This window comes from Ursus americanus, chromosome 1 (assembly GCF_024610735.1).
Source record: "Ursus americanus isolate L20-20 chromosome 1, mUrsAme1.1.p, whole genome shotgun sequence".
In the NCBI taxonomy this organism is placed as follows: Eukaryota; Metazoa; Chordata; class Mammalia; order Carnivora; family Ursidae; genus Ursus; species Ursus americanus.
Genome location: NC_142127.1, coordinates 87,203,751 through 87,222,383, shown reverse-complemented (window position 1 = coordinate 87,222,383; position 18,633 = coordinate 87,203,751). Strand labels below are relative to the sequence as shown.

At 44.6% G+C, this 18,633-nt stretch overlaps 1 protein-coding gene across 1 annotated transcript; it reads right to left on the bottom strand.

Annotated features, from left to right (window-relative positions):
- Window positions 1–202: 202 nt before the first annotated feature.
- On the bottom strand, window positions 203–18,592 carry TMEM169 (transmembrane protein 169). Its single transcript, XM_045806686.2, has 3 exons — window positions 18,504–18,592; window positions 5,222–5,589; window positions 203–2,689 (listed from the first exon to the last, which is right to left on the bottom strand). The coding sequence occupies exons 2-3, from the start codon at window positions 5,493–5,495 to the stop codon at window positions 2,067–2,069; spliced, it is 897 nt and encodes a 298-aa protein (XP_045662642.1). The 5' UTR covers window positions 5,496–5,589; window positions 18,504–18,592; the 3' UTR covers window positions 203–2,066.
- Between the last annotated feature and the right edge of the window lie 41 nt (window positions 18,593–18,633).

Sequence of the window (18,633 nt, the reverse complement as noted above, 5' to 3'; positions counted from 1 at the left end):
CTTAGGTAAATATGTGATCTCTGGAAAACAGTCTACCTACATGGAATCCCCACAAATTAGTGGTACGTGGAAAGAGTCAAGACTTAAGAATCCACATTAAGATCGTCATACATACATGGGACAGCCATCATGCTTGCTCTTTTTCTGCAAACCGTAGCGTTCAAAGCAATTTTGGAGAAATTCAAAGACCATGTGAACAAAGTTAATTCGATTTTATTTTTATTTTCTTTGTCTTCATTTCAATTGTTTACATTTCTGCAAAAGCACCGGAGAGCACCAAGATTACTTTCAAAAATGCTGGGCAGAGTTTTGTTTGTGTGAAACTACTAATAGTTTTTGTTGTTGTTGTTGTTGTTTTTCAAGGGGGTTCTTCTGACAGTGGCATTCACCATACTTGAGGCAAACGTCCCTGGCCTTCTATGGGGGAGCACTACTGACTCGTCTGCTTTGATTCACAGCAGTTCTTTACACAGCTTCTTCCTGAGACATGAACAAGAAACGGGCACCAGCTGTTCTAGTAAGGACCCACACCACCAAAATCTGCTTGATCTCTTGGGATTCGAGTTTTTGACATTAGAAAGACACCCTCAGGAATAAATTTAAAAAGAAAAAAAAAGTTCAGATTCTACTCATCTGGTGTACTCCCCCTAGTGGCCAGGAAGACACAATTTCACAGCACGGCGAAGATACTGTTCCTTAAACTCCAGTAAGGTCGGCTGTGAGGTCTTGCCAAACCACAGAAAGCTAATGCTGTCTTCTACGTGCTTAGGGCTACTGATCCCTGTTGGGGGACGTCTGCAATCCCTCCCTACGCAGTCTTTAATATGCAGGTTAGATTAAATATCACTACCCGGTCCTGCCTTCACTACCAGGAAAAAAGTTATGCTACTAATTGTATTCAACTCTTCACTCTTCCTTTCTAAAAACCCTGAAACCACATGACATTACAGACTAATTGCAAAGTACATGAGCTGCTAATATCTATTTATAGCATATACATAGTATATGTAACTAGTATCTATGTATAAATTCTCTGTGTGACATTCAGTCCTAAATAAATAAATGAATAAATAAATAAAACTATACTAGCAGTTTGGGATCTGAATATATTTAAATAATTACCATGAGGCAGAGATTCTCTTATGCCTACCAAAGCAGCCATGTTTCTCTTTTTGCTTCAGTTAGCAGAACCCAAATATTTAACCTAGAATATAGCTGCCTAACCAAAAAACTACATTTCCCAGCCTCTTTTGCCTGTGAGGTCATGTGACTAAGGCCTAGTCAATGAAATCCAGGAAGTGTTGAGTGAGACTTCTGGGAACTCTCCTTAAACAGGGAAGATGTGCACTTCTTTGCCCCTTCCTCTGTTCTGCAAGAACTATGGATGTGATGCCTGGAGATGTGGTCAGCACTGAGGTGTTGAGGATAAGGACAAAGAGAGCTATATCCCACTAATGGTAGGGGAATAAAGCCTGGGGTTTGGATGACTTCATCAGGTCCCCTGATGGTCTGCCTCTAGACTTCTGGACAAGAAAGAAAAACCTTCTGTCTTGTTTAAACCACGGATATTTTAGGATTTGAATTATATGCCACCAAACCAAAATCTAAATGATACACACAGATCTTTACATTCCGCTGCACTGTGGTAGCCTTGCTTCCTAAGTGTTTCTCTCCATCCTCCTCATTATCTTTTTGGTGAACTTGGTCTCCCTGGAGCCTCCTTTTCCTCCCTGTCCCATTTAGTTACATACTTCCCTGGGTTCCAGGCACCAGTAACATCTTCAAGCTCCTGAACTTACACACAACTGAGCTCCCTGTCCCAGATAAATGGTCATTTTAGGACAGGGAATGAGAAGAATTCATCTGTGGATAGACTGTTTTGGCACAAATTGCTTTTCTGTCCCCTGCCCTGCTGGAACCGCCAAGATGGTAGAACAGAACAGAGTGGGCTAGAATTTTCCAGAACTGAGAGGGGTAGGGGTTTAATTTCCAAGACAGAATCTTCTGGAATTGGGAGATGATATATAGGCTACTGGGACCAGAGAAGGCCATAAGTTGTTAGAAGTTTAGACAGTGGAAGTTTCTACTTCCTGGGTGGGGTCCTTGTTGGAGAGATTGCCTGAGATATTGTCAGATTCAAGCAACTCTACAATGCTGTAGGGAGAACAGTCCTCCAGACCTAGCTTGCTGCAGAGCCAGCCACAGAAGCCTTTCTCCATGTCCCGGGCAGCTTGCCACCATGCTCCCCAGGACCATGAGAGCTGGACCACAGCAGCATAGAGCCCCAGGGAAGAGGCCATGGCCATGATGAGCACTGGGTAGAAGAGAATGAGGCAGGGGCAACATGAGATCTTGTGCCAGAAGGTCCTCTCCTCGTTGTACACAAGGAAGATGTTGTACCAGGTGATAGTGCCATAGTAGAAAGAGACAACAAAAGAGAGGATAAAGACCACAGGAAGACAGACCAGCGTCCAGAGGACCACATGAGGCCCACGGTCTGCTCCCATTTGGCAGGCCTTTCTGTCTTCGGGTGTTATCTCCCTTGATGACCCTTTGGGTTTGGTCAGTTCTTGCAGCTCCTTCTCCGTCAGTGTGACATGGATGTCCACCATCTGGCCCTTTTTCTTCCCTCGTGTGATGGTCCCAGTTAATGTGACATAGCGGCTGTCCAAAGGCATGTTCCACATCCCTGCAGGGCATCAAGGAGGTGACATTAAGGTCAGAAGAGTGGACATGTCATCACAGTGTCATCACCTAAGCTGAAGGCTGAATACCACAGTTCCTGTTTCTATAGCACCCGGCACAGTTCTGGAGTCCATGGCTCAGGGATGCAGTGGGTGGATCTCCCTCAGGGAAGCAACTCCTGATATTATCACTCCCCCAGGGAACTCTTACTCCACACATGTGGGCTCTGAAAAAGTTGTGAAGCAGGTTAACTTGCTTTTCAACTTCTCCCTCCACTTTTCTGGGCCTCAGTCTTGGCACGATCTCTATGATATGGAGGACTGTGAGGAACTTTGCCACAGACACCACTTCATAAGGATCTTATCTCTGTAAGTGCAAGAGTATCCACCAGTGTGTGTGAAGATTGTGCTGCGTGTGTACCCTCCTGATGGGCAGTGCTCTACCTGTCTCTGCTCATCCCTGTCTCTGTGCTTCCCTGAGACGAGGCTTCCTCACACGCCTGTGGTCATCTCGGCCCTCACGTCCAAGCTCTGGACACACACACCACACATATCACACATGTGCACCCTCCTCATACACATGCCCACACACCACCACCACCACCATTGAATGGCCATCCTTTGGTCATCCTGGAGCGAGACCGGAGATATCGAAACACAGAAGTCTGTGGCCCTTGGTATGTGAAATGTAGTCTAGAAGGCGAGGTGGAGGAGAGCAGAGGCTGGACTCCCTGCTCCACGGCTGGAAGAGGTAGAATGGTTGCACTGTTCTCCCCAAACCTAATGATTTCACAATCTTCCTCATCTCAGTAAAGGACACCACCACTTACTTCTCTGTTGCTCCTGCCAAAACCCCAGGAGTCACTGTTGACTTCTCTTTCTCTTACTCCCTACCTCCGATCCATGAGCTAGCTCCAGATCGGACACAGAGTCCAGCCTGTCGGGACACCTGGGTGGCTCAGTCAGGTAAGCGTCTGCCTTTGGCTCAGGTCATGAACCCAGGGTCCTGGGATCGAGTCCTGCATCAGGCTCCTTGCTCAGCAGGGAGCCTGCTTCTCCCTCCGCATGCAGCTCCCCCTGCTTGTGCTCTCTCTCTCTCTGAGAAATACATAAAATCTTAAAAAAAAAAAAAAAAAAAAGAAGAAGAAGAATCCCGCCTGTCTTCCCTAGCTAGCTCTCCTGCAGTCACCCTGGTCCAGGCTTCTACGTTGGTGCTATTGTGGCTGCAGTGACAGGACAGTCTCTTACCTCCACTCTTACCCCTTAGAATCCACTCTATAGAGAAGCCAGAGTGGTGGTTTATAAATAAGAGATGATATCTCTCCTTTGCTTAAAAGTTCTCCACTGACTTCCGCTTGCACTTTTATCAAATCCCAAACTCTTTACTATGACTCGCAAGGCCCGGCATGATCCCCTTCACCACTGCCGCTCATCCTCCCCTGTTGTTCTCTGCACTCCCTCCATAGAAAGAGCTCCATTCTATAAATAGGCCAGTGGTGCTTCCATCTTAGGGTCTTGGCCCCTGTTGCTCCCCCTCCCTAAAAGCTCTGCCCAAAACCATTTCCTAGCTGGCTCCTTCATTTCATTTGGATCAACTCAAGGGTCACTTCCCAGAGGTCCTCGCGCGGCCATGCAATCTCTTCCCCTACGCCCTTCACCAGTTATTTCCCATCACCATGGTTTATTGTCTTCACTCATACTGCTATCTGAAATTACCTTTGATTGACTACCTTGTTCACTGTCTGTCTTCCCTTGACTGGAAGGTAAGCTGCACAAGAGCACACACATTGCTTGTCTCGTCCACTGCTATGTCTTAGACAGCAACGCAGCTACACAAATAAATCTACTTCATTTGTCTGTTGCTACACGGTGATGCTTAATTCGGACACTCCACGGCCTCGTTAGCAGCAACAGACATGCTTATACATGCATCCTTATGCCCATGGGCCTAAGTTTCATGGGGTAGATACTGAGAATTTCTAGAACATAAGATATGCAGTTTGAATTTAATAAATACTGATAAATGTCCCTCCAAAGTGAGTAAAACAGAATTCCATTTCCACTTGAGGTATACTGACAGTACATCTATTTTCTCACATTGATGTTATCATAGTTTACCCAATATTTGGCCACCATACATGTAAAGGAATATTATAAGTCACTACTGTTGTCATTCGCACGTTCCTGAGTAGTATAAAAGTCACCTATTAGCTTCTGTATCTTACATGTCTTAAATGATTAGCATAGTCTTAAAAATAACTAAATAATTGGCTCAGTCTGCTTGTATTACTAATTTTTGTGTATAAATCGGTCTCTTCTATTACACTAGGGCTTCAGAAAGGACAGAGATCTCCTCCACATCACTGCAAAGAGAACATAGTCAATGCTTAATAAATACTGACAATTTGTTGAATGAAGACTGTAACACTGCAGAAAGAACTGTAGCAACAAGACCAAGTAGGTCAGTGAGCAAATCCCTGTCTGTCTTCTGGAGAATCCTCATCCCTTCCTTTAAGTAAGTGGCCCCAGAGACTTACCATCATCTGCAGGATAGTCTAGGAAATCATCTCCCTCCTCTTCTTTGGGCCTGTCTCCACCTTCTGATTCCCCGGGCTCCTCATCCAGTTTCTCACTTTCTGACCGGTAAATGATGATAGATTCAGGGCGGGACTCTTTCCTCTTCTTTTTCCGGCGACCCAGCGTGGATTCCCCATCCAGGGCCAAGGCAGCAGCCACAGCCTTCCTCAAAGAGCCCTGGTGGTGGGGGCTTGGGAGCTGGCCCTCGCCTTCTATGGCTGCCAACTCGTCCATCGTCGTCCTCACGTCTAGTTATTCCTCGTAAAAGGTCTGACTTGCTTGAGCAGACTCACGATCCACACATCACAGAGCTTCTTCCTGGGTGGGGCTATGCAAAGATGTTCCATCAGTGAGTTCCACAGGGAAGATAGGAAAGCAAAGCTATCAACAGGAAGGAAATAGGATGAGATGGAAAGGGGTCTGGGAAATGATTCTCGACTTGGCCAAAGGCCTCTCCTCCCTGTACTTGTCATAACACGGTATTTTGGGAGTGCTGCAGAAATACTCTCACAAGGTTGGATTGTTATGAATAAAATTTTATTTTGTGTTCCAATAATATTTTTGTCAATTATGCAAACTTATTATGCAAAACCTATCAGGTTAGCTGGGAGATGTTGAGTATGAGGAAGTTGGGTGAGGAAGCCTTATAAATAAATGGGATTTAAGAACTACTCTCGCTCCCACCAAACGTGACAATTTGGATGGCTCGTGCCAGTACTCCAGGCACCTGGCTGTCGAGTCCTGGCATTACAACCATACTCAAAAGGATGAATGGAACTTTCAGTAAGCTCCCCAAAGATGGCACAATGTCACCAACGACATCTACGATGGTATTCTGTGAATAGCACATGTCTCCTGGCTTCTTGTTAGCCCACGATCCCAGAAAATTCCTGGGATCTGTCCTATTACATGTGGGGAGACCAGCAGAGAGGACGCAGTTTTCCACTCTTAAGATTCTCTCTCCTCTTTCTGCTCTCCAGGTGAAGAAAGGTAGAGAGAGAGAAGAGTCTATACAACATCTTTTAAAGACATTGATTGGCCTGTGATTTGGGTGCATTGAACCATTAAGAGGAGAGAAATACTTTCAGTGCTGCTACTGAGGAGGAAATATAGGCAAATACCCAGCCAGTCATATTTAGGCAGCTAGTTGCTCGATGCTTTTTATTTTTTTAAAGATTTTATTTTTAAGTAATCTCTACACCCAATGTGGGGCTCAAACTCACCACCCTGAGATCAAGAGTCTCATGCTCTACCAGCAGAGCCAGCCAGGTGCCCTGCTCACATGCTTTTTAAAACAAAAACTACAACAAACAAAAACAACAACTCAAAAGTATGTTATTATGGACAGTTTCAAGCATACTAAATGGAAAACATTTTATCATGGAAAGAGGCAAACTTGTACAAAAGAGAACAATTTTAAGGACCCCTCATTGTCCCTATCACCCAGGTTCAACAATAATCAAAATATTCATAGCCAATTTATTTAAAGGCAAATCTCACACACCATTTCATCTATTTCAGCATGTACCTCTTCCATATAAGCAGTCTTTAAAAAAAAAAGATAAGCATAGGATCATCATCATTTTTAAAAAACAATTCTTTAATATCATCAAATATCCAGTCAGTTCAAATTTCCCTGTTTGTTTAACAGTTTAAAGTCTATTTTCTGGAATTGGGATCCCAATAAGGTCTACACAATGCACACAGATCCGATGCCTATTTGTGCATGGTAGGCTGTCCAATTACATTTCTGCATTGCACCTCAAATGATGCTAGTGCAACTGAGGAAATGCTTTTTTTTTTTTTTTTTAAATTGAATTCTAACCAATTTAAAAAGAGCCACATGTGGCTACTGACTACTCTATCGGACAGGTATGTATGTTCGCCCTCCAATTATTTCCCTTCCAGTTTCTTTGTTAAAGAAAGCAGTCGTTTACCTTGCAGATTCACACAGCCTAGATTTTGCTGACTGCATTTCCCTAGGGTGTTCCTCTGAACCATGTATTTCCTGTAAATTGGTAGCTAAACAGGCTTGATCGGATTCATGCTGGAATGTTTTGGGTTGGTTGTTTTGGCCAGACAATGTTATAGAGCACGTTTTATACTTTCATCCGAACATACCTAATGGCAATTTGGCCATTTTTTTGTGAAATTAGTAGCCATTGATAATCATTGGCTAGACCCATTAATCCATTAGGAGTTGCAAAATGGTGATATTCCACTGGATATCACCAATGGATGATATCCAATGGATATCATGCACTTTTAACAAACCCAGAGAAGACAAATGGCCATGTTATTAGCCATTATTATTGGAAATTTTACTGGGAAAATATCTTTCTTTAATGACTACAGTGACAGCTTCCAAGATGGCACACTTGCATGGTGCTGACTCAGCTCCTCCCTATGTGGGCCTCTCCATGGGCTGCTTGAGTGTCCTCATGACAGTGTCTGGTTTCCCTCAGAGTGAGTGATCTGGGAGCAGATATTCTTCTTGACCACTTCAACTGTACTTTTTTGTTTCTTAAGTTTATTTATTTATTTTTTGAGTAATCTCTATACCCAACGTGGGGCCCAAACTCACAACCCCAAGATCAAGAGTCACATGCTCTTCTGACGGAGCCAGCCGGGTGCCCCTCAACTGTACTCTTGATAATCTATCTTCCTCCTCCTTGATTTCCTCCCTTTCTAATAGCTCTAACTTCTCCGCTTTGCTGATTCCTTTTTGGCTGCAAACAAACCCAGAAGTCCCTATGTGGAAAAACAAGCTTTACCTTGGCACCGACTCTATCTGATGTCCTGTTCTTCTTCTTGTTTCATAACTAAGCTTCTCTATCAATAGTCTACAGCCAGTCATTATCAGTTCACCCTCTCAATGATCTGTTCACTTTACCACCTTTTTCTCCCTTCTCCCAAATTGCTTTCTAACACACACACACACACACACACACACACACACACACACACACACACACACACCATATGCACACAGGTAAGTCATGTGGAAAGATAAGGAATAGGCCAGGAAATGAGCATTTATCAAGCCTTAGGTGCCAGGCTGTAAGCTAAATTTTTTATAAATGTTACTCATTTGCGCATCTCGACAAGCTCACTGTTAAATAAAGAAGTGAGAGACCCTGGATTTAAGCCTAAATTGCATCACTTTAAAAGCCCAGAATCTTCCCACCAACATTTAGAAGAAGTATTAGTGGTGGCTGCAGTAGATAGCTGATGGGTTTTTGTTTTGTGTGGGGTTTTGTGTATGTGTGGCTTGGGTTTTTGTTGTTGTTGTTTGCTTGCTTGTTTGTTTTGTTTTTTGCTGTCTCGACCTCATTCCTCTTTCCTTTGGTGATAGAGCCACTCTTTTCTGTGTGGAATAATACAGGCTTGAAAGTCACCAGTGTGACCACAGTGACGATTTTACCATTCTTATTCTCCTTGTCCATACCAGAGCCCTAATTCTGCTTATTTCCAGGTCTTTCTTGGTAACCTTCCCTTACCTCCTTTGACTTTCTACCTTCATTCTCTCGCTACCTCTCAAATCCTCCTTTTGCCTCCTTTACTCCCTCGTCTGTCTCTTTGACCCATAATAGCCGGCACTTTAGAGACTCAATTCTCAACCAACTGCCCTCTATTCTCAACAGTACATTCTTTTCCTCCTGTTGAAATATGGAGCCTTCCTGCCCACCTCTGCAGGATACCTCTATGCCAAGAATGCCCAAATATAGATGTCAAGAATTAATGTATCATCTGGATGGGTTTCCAGCAGCCTAGTGGATATTCTCCACTTAAAAATCTCATCATTTCTGGCTATGCATGTTCAAACCAAACTCATCATCTTTATTTCTAGTTGACTTAACTTCTTAGTGTTACCAAGAGAATGGGTAAAGGGGGAAGGGAAAGGAGAAAGGGGTGGAGAAGGAAATCCTACATTTATGTTGTGCCTATTCTCATAAAAGATGACATTTGCTGACTGTATCATTTGTTAGTCTCTGTGTTAGTTGCTTATACATGGTTTTCACATTTCATTACATTCTAATATTTTCTTGGACAATACTATGTGCCACAATTGTCCTAGGCACAACAATCTTAAGAAACAAATAGTATTTTACAAATAAGGACATTTGGACTTAAAATTAGTAACAAGTAAAACTTATTGGATGTTTACTATGTGTCAGGTGCTGTTCTAAGTGCTTTACAGTAATCATATTGTTTAATTGTCTTAGCAAACCAGTGAAGTAGGTACTATTATTATTCCCATTTAAAGGAGCAATTTGCTCAAGGTTACATAGTAGTGGGGCTGGGACTTACAGCCAAGTTTGCTCATTTCAAAGCCTATGATCTATTCATGGTGCCACACTGTCTGCCAGCATTTACCCACGATTCTATACTTAAACCCCTAAAGTTGTCTTTGATGAATCCATTTCCCATGTTAGGGATAGTTTCCTACGTCTCTAATAGTAATCAGTCTCTAAGTCCTGCCACTCATTCCTATGAAATCTCTTTGTTAATGTCTTCACTTGAGTTCTCCTACCCCCATATGCCTCTAATACTACTTCCTCCAAGCTGGTTTCTCACCTTCCATTTCAGAATTCTTCCTCAAGCATGTTAAATGGTGATTAAGAAAATAAAACATCATTTTTATGTTGTCCAGTAGTCATCACTATCTTGCCATGACTGACTAAACTATATCTAAAGGGTCTGTCTGGAGTTTGAGGCTCTCCCCATCCATGCCCCTTCCCCACAACATGACTAGTAAACACATGAACTTATGTTGGTTCCATCACGACCTTCACTCTTCTCCACCTGTTTCAAGCCTGGCTCAAGACAGACTCACTCAGTCGTGTCCCCTTCTGTGACCACTCCAGCCCACCCGTTTGCCCCCACCCCAGTCCTATTGTTAAAGAAGAGTGGGGAGGACGGAATGAGTGTTCAAGTATAAAATGCTTACGATGGATTCATACTTCATAAATGTTAGTTTCCAATCCCTTTCTTTTGCCTTCATCTACTCTGTATTTCAGTAGCATTTGTCATCAGTACTATGCTCTCTCAGTGCTTAATTATGCAGCATTTCATATCATCTGGTATTGAGTATGAATGGCTTCATTGTTTTTCATTCATCTTCCCAGGGAAATGACACAATTTTAGAAATCAGGACCTGTCTTATACTTCTTCATCTCCAATCGGAGACCCTATGACTAGACATGTAGCAAACACTCATTGTGTCCTTGTTGACCTGAGAGGACAGAGGGGAAGGGAAAGTGCCTGATCAGAAATAGGATATAAAGGGGGGCGCCTGGGTGGCTCAGTTGGTTTAGCATCTGACCCTTGATTTCGGCTCAGGTTGTGATCTCAGGATCATGAGATCTAGCTGCTGTTGGACACCCGGCTCAGCGTGGAGCCTGCTTCTCTCTCTCCCTCTGCTCCTCCTCCTGCTCGTGCTCTCTCTCTCTCACTCTCAAAAAATAAATAAAATCTTAAAAAAAAAAAAAGAAATAGGCTATAACTGTTAAGAAAGGAAGGCTTAATTATCTTTCCCGTTTTTGTATATTTTATTATGCTGTTAATATCTGATCTGAGAAGCAGGTTCTGAACATTTCTCCTTCCTTTTAGATTGCATAAAAGAGAGAATAAAACAAATCTCCCCAGTTTCCAAGGCTTTAATCAACAGAGGTAAAAGAAGAGATAGGACTTTGCTCTTTTCTCTGAAAATTAGGCCTTGCCCATCCTCCATATGACCTTGGTCTAAAGATTATTAACAAATGTGATAGAGCAGGACACTAACCTCAGTCAACCACTAACTAGAAAGGTTTGGTAATCCTAGGGGAAAAAATAGGTTTTAAAGAACATGCTTAGACTCTCATGCATAAAGAGTGGTTTTAAGCCACTCTGAAAGGAAATTCTCCAGATAATTTTTAAATTCATCCACCACTTTTTCCCACCTCTATTGCTACTGTTCTTGTCTAAGAGGTCTTTCTTTCTTTCTTTCTTTCTTTCTTTCTTTCTTTCTTTCTTTCTTTCTTTCAAGATTTTATTTGTTTATTTGAGAGAGAGAGAGCTAAGCTCATGCCTCTGTGTGTGGAGCCCGATGCAGGGCTCGGCATGGGGCTGGATCCCAGGGCCTTGAGACCATGACATGAGCCGAAACCAAGAGTAGACCTTAACCAGCTGAGCCACCCAGACACCCAAGGCCATCCTTTCTTATGTGTGGTTCTAAAAAGTTCTCTTTATCTTCTGGCTTCTACTCTTGCTGTCTTCCAATCAATTCTCCACTCAGCAGTAAGAAAGATCTTTTGAAAACATAAATAAACTCATGCTGTTTTCTGCTTAAACCCTCCATTGACTTCTCATTGGTGTAAAACAAAATCCAAACTTTTTTACATGGCCTAAGGACCTGCGTGGAGTGGCCCCTCTCCATCCTGCCATCCTATGCAAGATACCACCTCCTTCATATATACCTCCTATGCTACAACCACATTGGCTGCCTACACATTCCTCAGGAGCACCAAATGTTATCGCACTTGAGGCCTTAAACTGTCTGCCTTGCCTGGGCTCCGTTTTCATCTCGCCCTGTCACATGACCATCTCCTTTGTATTTTCCCAAGTTTCTGTTCACTTGTCAGCTCCTCCAAAGCTTTCCTGACATCAAACCTAAAATAGGCTCCCTGCCCTGCCTTTCATGATTCCTTATCACAACAGCCTGTTTCCTGTACAAGACTTACCAACATCTGTAATTTCTATTTCTTCTTCTTTTTTTTTTAAAGATTTTATTTATTTATTTATTTGAAAGAGTGAGCGAGCGAGAGAGCATGAGCAGGGGAGGACAGAGGTAGAGGGCGAAGCAGACTCCCTGCTGAGCAGGGAGCCTGACATGGGGGTTCGATCCGGGACCCTGGGACCATGACCTGAGCTGAAGACAGACCCTTAACCGACAGAACCACCCAGCTGCCCCAAATTCTATTTTTTTTTTTTTAAGATTTTATTTATTTATTCGACAGAGAGACAGCCAGCGAGAGAGGGAACACAAGCAGGGGGAGTGGGAGAGGAAGAAGCAGGCTCACAGCAGAGGAGCCTGATGTGGGGCTCGATCCCATAACACCGGGATCACGCCCTGAGCCGAAGGCAGACGCTTAACTGCTGTGCCACCCAGGCGCCCCGCAAATTCTATTTCTTAATTTTGCTTGTTTATTTTCTAAATCCTCTTCCAGACTATAAGGTCTAGGAAATGGCACCATATAAGTAGGCCAACACACAGGTGTTCAATAAACAAATTTTAAGTCACTGGATTAATTATTTGGGTTGGAAGGGCAGTTTGAACTGGTAGCAATTAAAGATTAGCCTGACTTTGTCAAAGACTGAGACTGAAGAAAAGTTTAATAAACAGACATTAAGGGGCGCCTGGGTGGCTCAATTGTTGAGCATCTGCCTTCCGCTCAGGGCATGATCCTGGTGTTCTGGGATCGAGCCCCACATCAGGCTCCTCTACTAGGAGCCTGCTCCTTCCTCTCCCACTCCCCCTGCTTGTGTTCCCTCTCTCTCTGGCCATCTCTATCTCTGTCAAATGAATAAATAAAATCTTTAAAAAAAAATTTAAAAAAATAAAGAGACATTAAGGGGCGTCTGGCTGGCTCAGTGGCTGGAGTGTCTGACTCTTGATCTCAGGGCTGTAAGTTCAAATCCCACATTGGGTGTAGAGATTACTTAAAACAACTTTTTTTAATCTTAAAAAAAAGAGAGATTAAAAAGTTCCTCTATGCTCAATAAACCCTGTTATGGTACAATTGTATCTATTTTCTCTTCCAATAATGGAGGGTTCCTCTGGTCACGTGACTTCCCTCCTAAAGATAACATTTCCCAGCATCCCTTGCATCAGGTGTGATCATATGACCAGTCTCTGGCCAAAGGCATGTGAGCAGATGTGATGTGTGCAACTTCCCTGCTTGGCCCTCTCTTTCCTCTTTTCACCTTCTTGAGAGCTGGAGTGTGAACCTGATGAGACATCTTTGGCCAGGCAGAAAAAGGCAACCCCATAGAGATGACAGTGGTCTGAGACAGAAAGAATAAAAGCCACTAGAAAAGCCATAAACCCTCTTCCTCTGGATTGTAATATGAGAGAAAAATATCTTGGTTTATTTTTTTGAAAGATTTATCTTAGAGAGAGAGCAAGCATGAGCAGGAGGGGCAGAGGGAGAGGGAGAGAGACTCTCAGGCAGACTCCATGCTGCGACAGGAGCCTGACCTGGGACTTGATCTCAACGATCCTGAGATCACGACCTGAGCCGAAACCAAGAGTAGGCTGCTTAAACGACTGTACCACCCAGGCGCCCCAATACTTATCTTCTTTTAATCCAGGATTATTTTGGTTTCTTAAAGCAGCCACACAGAAATCCTACCTAATATACTGGAATTGTCCAAAACGTTATTTCATGTGTCACCTTCTTTGCTGTGCTCTAATTTTCAGCCTTGATGCATATGCAGATCTTGATACACATTTCAAAGTTAGAGCATAAAATGACATCGTCCCTGGTAATGAGTGGTTTAAGCAGTTTTTATTTTCCCAGGTGGCCCAGGAATTCTAAACTCAGCTGTCCAGTACAGAGGATATCACACTGCTGCTGGCTCAGCCCCACCAGAAACCCACTGGAGAGCTCAATATGTTCTGTACTACCGTGGCTGAATGTTTTCGGCCCTTCCAAATTCATATGTTGAAATCTTAACCCCCAAGTGACAGTATGAGGAGGTGGAGTCTGTGGGAGGTGATTAGGTTATGAGGATGGAGCCCTCACACATGAGATTAGTGTCCTTATAAAAGAGACCCCAGAGAACTCTCTTGCTCTTTCTGCCATGTAAAGACACAGCGACAAAATGGCCATCCACGAATCAGGATCTGCCGGTCCCTTGATCTTGGACTTCCCAGCATCCAGAACTATGAGAAAACAATGTATGCTATTTAAGCCACCCAGTATGTAGTATTCTTGTTACAGCAGCCCGCAGAGACGAAGACAACTAGTATTCTCTGACTGTAGGAAGCTAGACAACAGTGTCCAAAAAGGAGTTTTATTAAAAGAAAATCAAGAGCTCTTAGGCATTCAGTTAAAAACCCAAAGACTCACAACACCGCAAAATGAGCATACACATCCAGCTATAGTGCCTTTCTCAGCCTGAGTCATCACATAGGACTCTAGTTCTGGCTTTCTGCTGGCCAGTTCTCATCCAATCACTCAGTCACTTATTGAAAACACACACCTCGGCAGTGGTATCACACTGCTGGTTCAAGGATCTCTCACTATCACGCATGATTTCCCTGGAGTCTGCTCCCAATTCTCTGCTCCCAGGTGGTCTTGGGAGCAAACCTGATCCAATGCCTTCTCCAAACCCATAGAGATACCCAGCATAACTTGGGGGATTTGGTGGGTGGAGAAACCAGGATGCTTTGAAGCCTCTGCCCTAATGTACATTGCAGGAAAGAAAATAACCTACATGGATGAACCATGGCTGTAAAAAGCTAATAAATGGCAACGACACCGCGGTTTACCTTCCGGCTACAATAAGGGAGGGAGTGGGGCTATGGTAAACACGAGAGCACAGACCTCTTTGGAAATAGGAAGTTGTTGTTTCCTTCTCTTCTACCCACCAAGCCCACACCATTCAGCCAACTGCTTTCACAGAGAAATACAGGCCCATTTGGTATGGGTTGTTTGGAATTTCAGGTTAAAGTTCCTGATTTTAATTCTTGTGATTAGTCCAAATTTAAATAAATTACCACGTAGACAAACCACCAAAACAAAACAAAACATAAATGATCTGCTATTTTGCCACATTTGGTTTATAAAGTTTCCAAATCAGGGCACCTTGTGCCACTAAGAACAATCAGGGGTTGGTTTTTTGTTTTGTTCTGTTTTTTAATTCCCTACCCCCCCCCCCCCAAGTTGTTTTTTGTACCTTTACCCATATGGTCACATCTCCCTCTTCCAAGGAACCTGAATTGGGGCCAGAAGGGTAGAGTGTGATCATTTTCAAGTTAACTTGCCGCTATTAATACAGTGAACTGTGCCTTGCGCTCCCTTACTGCTCTTTCAATTCTCTCATTTCTGTATCTGTCAGCCAAAAGGCCACATATCATCTGTCTGGGGTAGCCACACTCTTCCAAGAGCATTGTGGCTTTCTACCACGAGATGCGCCACACCAGCTGGGAAATAAAATGCTTACCATTTTACCACTGAAAATCACCATTAGCCCCTCTCAGGAAGACAGTCTCTCCAATGTAAAGGTGGAAGGGAATTTGGCTCAGACTGATGGCAGTGATTGGAGCAATGATGGAACAGCAACTTAAAACTCCCAACCTCTAGCCAGTTGCTGCGAATTGGTTGTGAGTTAGACGATATCTTGTTCCTTCATGATGCTGTGAGCAGTCTCTCTCTTGTCACTGCTCAACCTACCTGTCCCAAAAGTCTCTCGCACTGAGGCTGGTTCACCATCTAGAAGCTTCTGGCTCGTCTACAGGCGAAATAGTTCCTGGTAGCCAGGGCAGCGGGCTTCCAAGGAGCTTGAGCATCTCCGTACTGTTAAGAGCTGTAAAACTGGGTCTTCACTGTCTGATCTTTGTTCATAGGCAACAGGAGTGGCCCTATTCCCACTCCCATCATACCTACATGCTAGAATAAACACTCTACAATGGCAAGGACAGGGGCACCTGGGTGACTCAGTCAGTTCAGCGTCTGCCTTCAGCTCAGGTCAGGATCCCAGGAGCCTGGGACTGAGTCCCACGCATTGGGCTCCGCAGAGTCTGTTTCTCCCTTTCTCTCTCCCTCCGCCTCTTCCCCTGCTCACATTCACAATGCTCTCTCTCTCTCAAATAGATAAATAAAATCTAAAAAAAAAAAAAGGCAAGGACAGCTAAGGGTACTGTCCACTGTACTGTATCCTCCACACCGTGAACAGAACCTGGCACGTGGGTAAGTACTCCATAAACATCGGCAGAATACTGGGAACTGGTTAAGAGTCTCGTTTAGGTGAGCTGGTTCAGGCCGGGACTGCTCTTCTTTCAAGGTGGGGGGGTGGTGGGGGTGACTAGATGCCTCACTGCCATTCTTTTAGCACCAAGATTCTGTGAGGCTCAATGTCGAGAATCTCACAGGCCCCCGTCAGTAGGAGCCAGCAGCTGCTTTGAGGCAGGAAGAAAATGAAGTTTCCAGGCAGATGGGGTGGGGGCGGGGTGGGAAGCTGGGTGAGCCGCAAGAGCGTCCCCGGAGATGAAGGGAGTCAGTGCTAATAGGGTATGACAGAGTGGGAGTGTGGAAGGATCATGGCTCAGGAGATGCCTTTTTCCCTGGGACAAAGAGGGCAGTGATGCAGAGCGCAGGGTAGCATTTGATTCAGCCAAAGAACACCAATGTAGTATGGCATGGATGCCGTGGGAAGAGATGGCTCAACCAGGAGCCAGAATTCAAGTCTAGAAACAAGGATCCTCTATTGCTGTACCTCCAGGCCTTTCGGGGTTAGCAGACTTTCAAACCCTGACTGAAGTGAGAGACGGTGCAAAGAGCACATGCCTTTTCATTTTAACAGATCTCTCAGAGACCCCAACATCTCTCTTCATCACAGACTGTCTCTGGAATGTGAAAAAGAGCCCTTCTGACTGTTCAGACTGCAACTTCCTTGCAGCCAAGGAATGGCTCCTTGTCATCCTCAGCAGGCAAAACTGGCTTCTAGCCAGTCCAGTCACCTTTTCACTGGAGGCCTGCAGAATCCCTCAGTCCCCTCAGCTGCCATACAAAGGCTGCAGTGGAGCCAGGCCCACACTGACCCCCCCGGTAGAGCTCTGTGAATCCAGAGGTCCAGACAAGATCACAAAACACATTAAGTTGTATCTTTGATAGAAGTATCTTTAAAAGAAATTTAAAGTGTTCTTTGCTCTCAAGAAAGAAAGCATGCAATTTTCTGGAATAGGAAAGCCCTTAGAACCGAGTCACTATTTCTTGTCCTGTTAAAAAAAAATACTTTGTCATTGGAATCAAAGCACTATCTAGCAAATGGGAAGCAGAAGGTGGAAGAGACGTCTTCCTTTCTTTTTTTTTTTTTTTAAAGACTTTATTTATTTATTTAACACAGATAGAGACAGCCAGCGAGAGAAGGAACACAAGCAGGGGGAGTGGGAGAGGAAGAAGCAGGCTCCTAGCGGAGGAGTCTGATGCGGGGCTCGATCCCATAACGCTGGGATCACGCCCTGAGCCGAAGGCAGACGCCTAACCGCTGTGCCACCCAGGCGCCCCCCGAGTCCACTTTTAACAAGACTCATTTCTAATTTGGTTTGTGAATAGCTAGCTGGTGGGTGGGCCCAACAACAACAAAAAAAATGATGCATTTGGTTGCTTTTACATCATTTTAATACCTTGTAGGGGAAAATACAGTACTCTGACAGCAGACAGAAATAGCATGTTCCCTGGACTGTTAAGACCACAGCACCACACGCATTTCCTAGATCTGCCCAATTCTTAGGCCAAGTCTCACTAGGCCAGTCCAGGTGTAAGCTCTCTCTGGTGGGGTGACAGTATGAAGCTAGATGAACAATAGCGAGGAGAGTCTGAATAATAACTCACCACTACCAGGCATCAAACTGCGGATGAGAAATCTCCCCCCCACTCCCATCCTCAGAATGCTTGCTTCACCGCATAAGGAAGGAACTAGAAGATAGGACCTCACACACCTACATTAACGTTTTTGCAGGAAGCACACACCCTCGGACTCATCCGTTTATGTATTAGATCTCAAATCTGGTAAAGGTTGCCTCTTCCCTTCACTCCTGGGCGGGGAAAGGGAGATGAGGTGGAGGTGGGCTCGAGTTTATTTTTAAGATCATTTATTATCTTGGTTCTGTGGAAAACTGCAACTGGATTCCCCCCCTCGCCGCCCCCCAACACGCCTCAGCGCTCAGCATCCCTTCCAGAGGGCGAAAGGATCTGGAGGCCAGATATCTTCCCCCTCAGCTAAGCCTGCCCGTTTCCTTCCCAGACAGAGGCACACAGCACCTGGAGCCAGAGCATCTCCCGACTCTTTCCCCCATGCCCTGGAGAATTCATCTTAATTAACCATGAGACCTACAGCACTGAGGATTTTTGGGAATCGAGCACGCGCCCGCTTTTTGTCTACTTCCCTTCCTCCGGTCCCTCCCCGCCCCCCCCCCCCACGATGGCATCGAAATTTACAAACAAAAACAAAAACCCGACCAACAAGGGATCTCACCTGCACATGCCGGGATCAAAGTCTGGAAGACGACCCAGACCGAATCAATCAGCCGCAGCCGGGGAGCAGATGTCCGCGGGAAGGATGGGGACCCGCGGCGGCGGGAGGGCGGGGCGACGGGGAGGGGCGG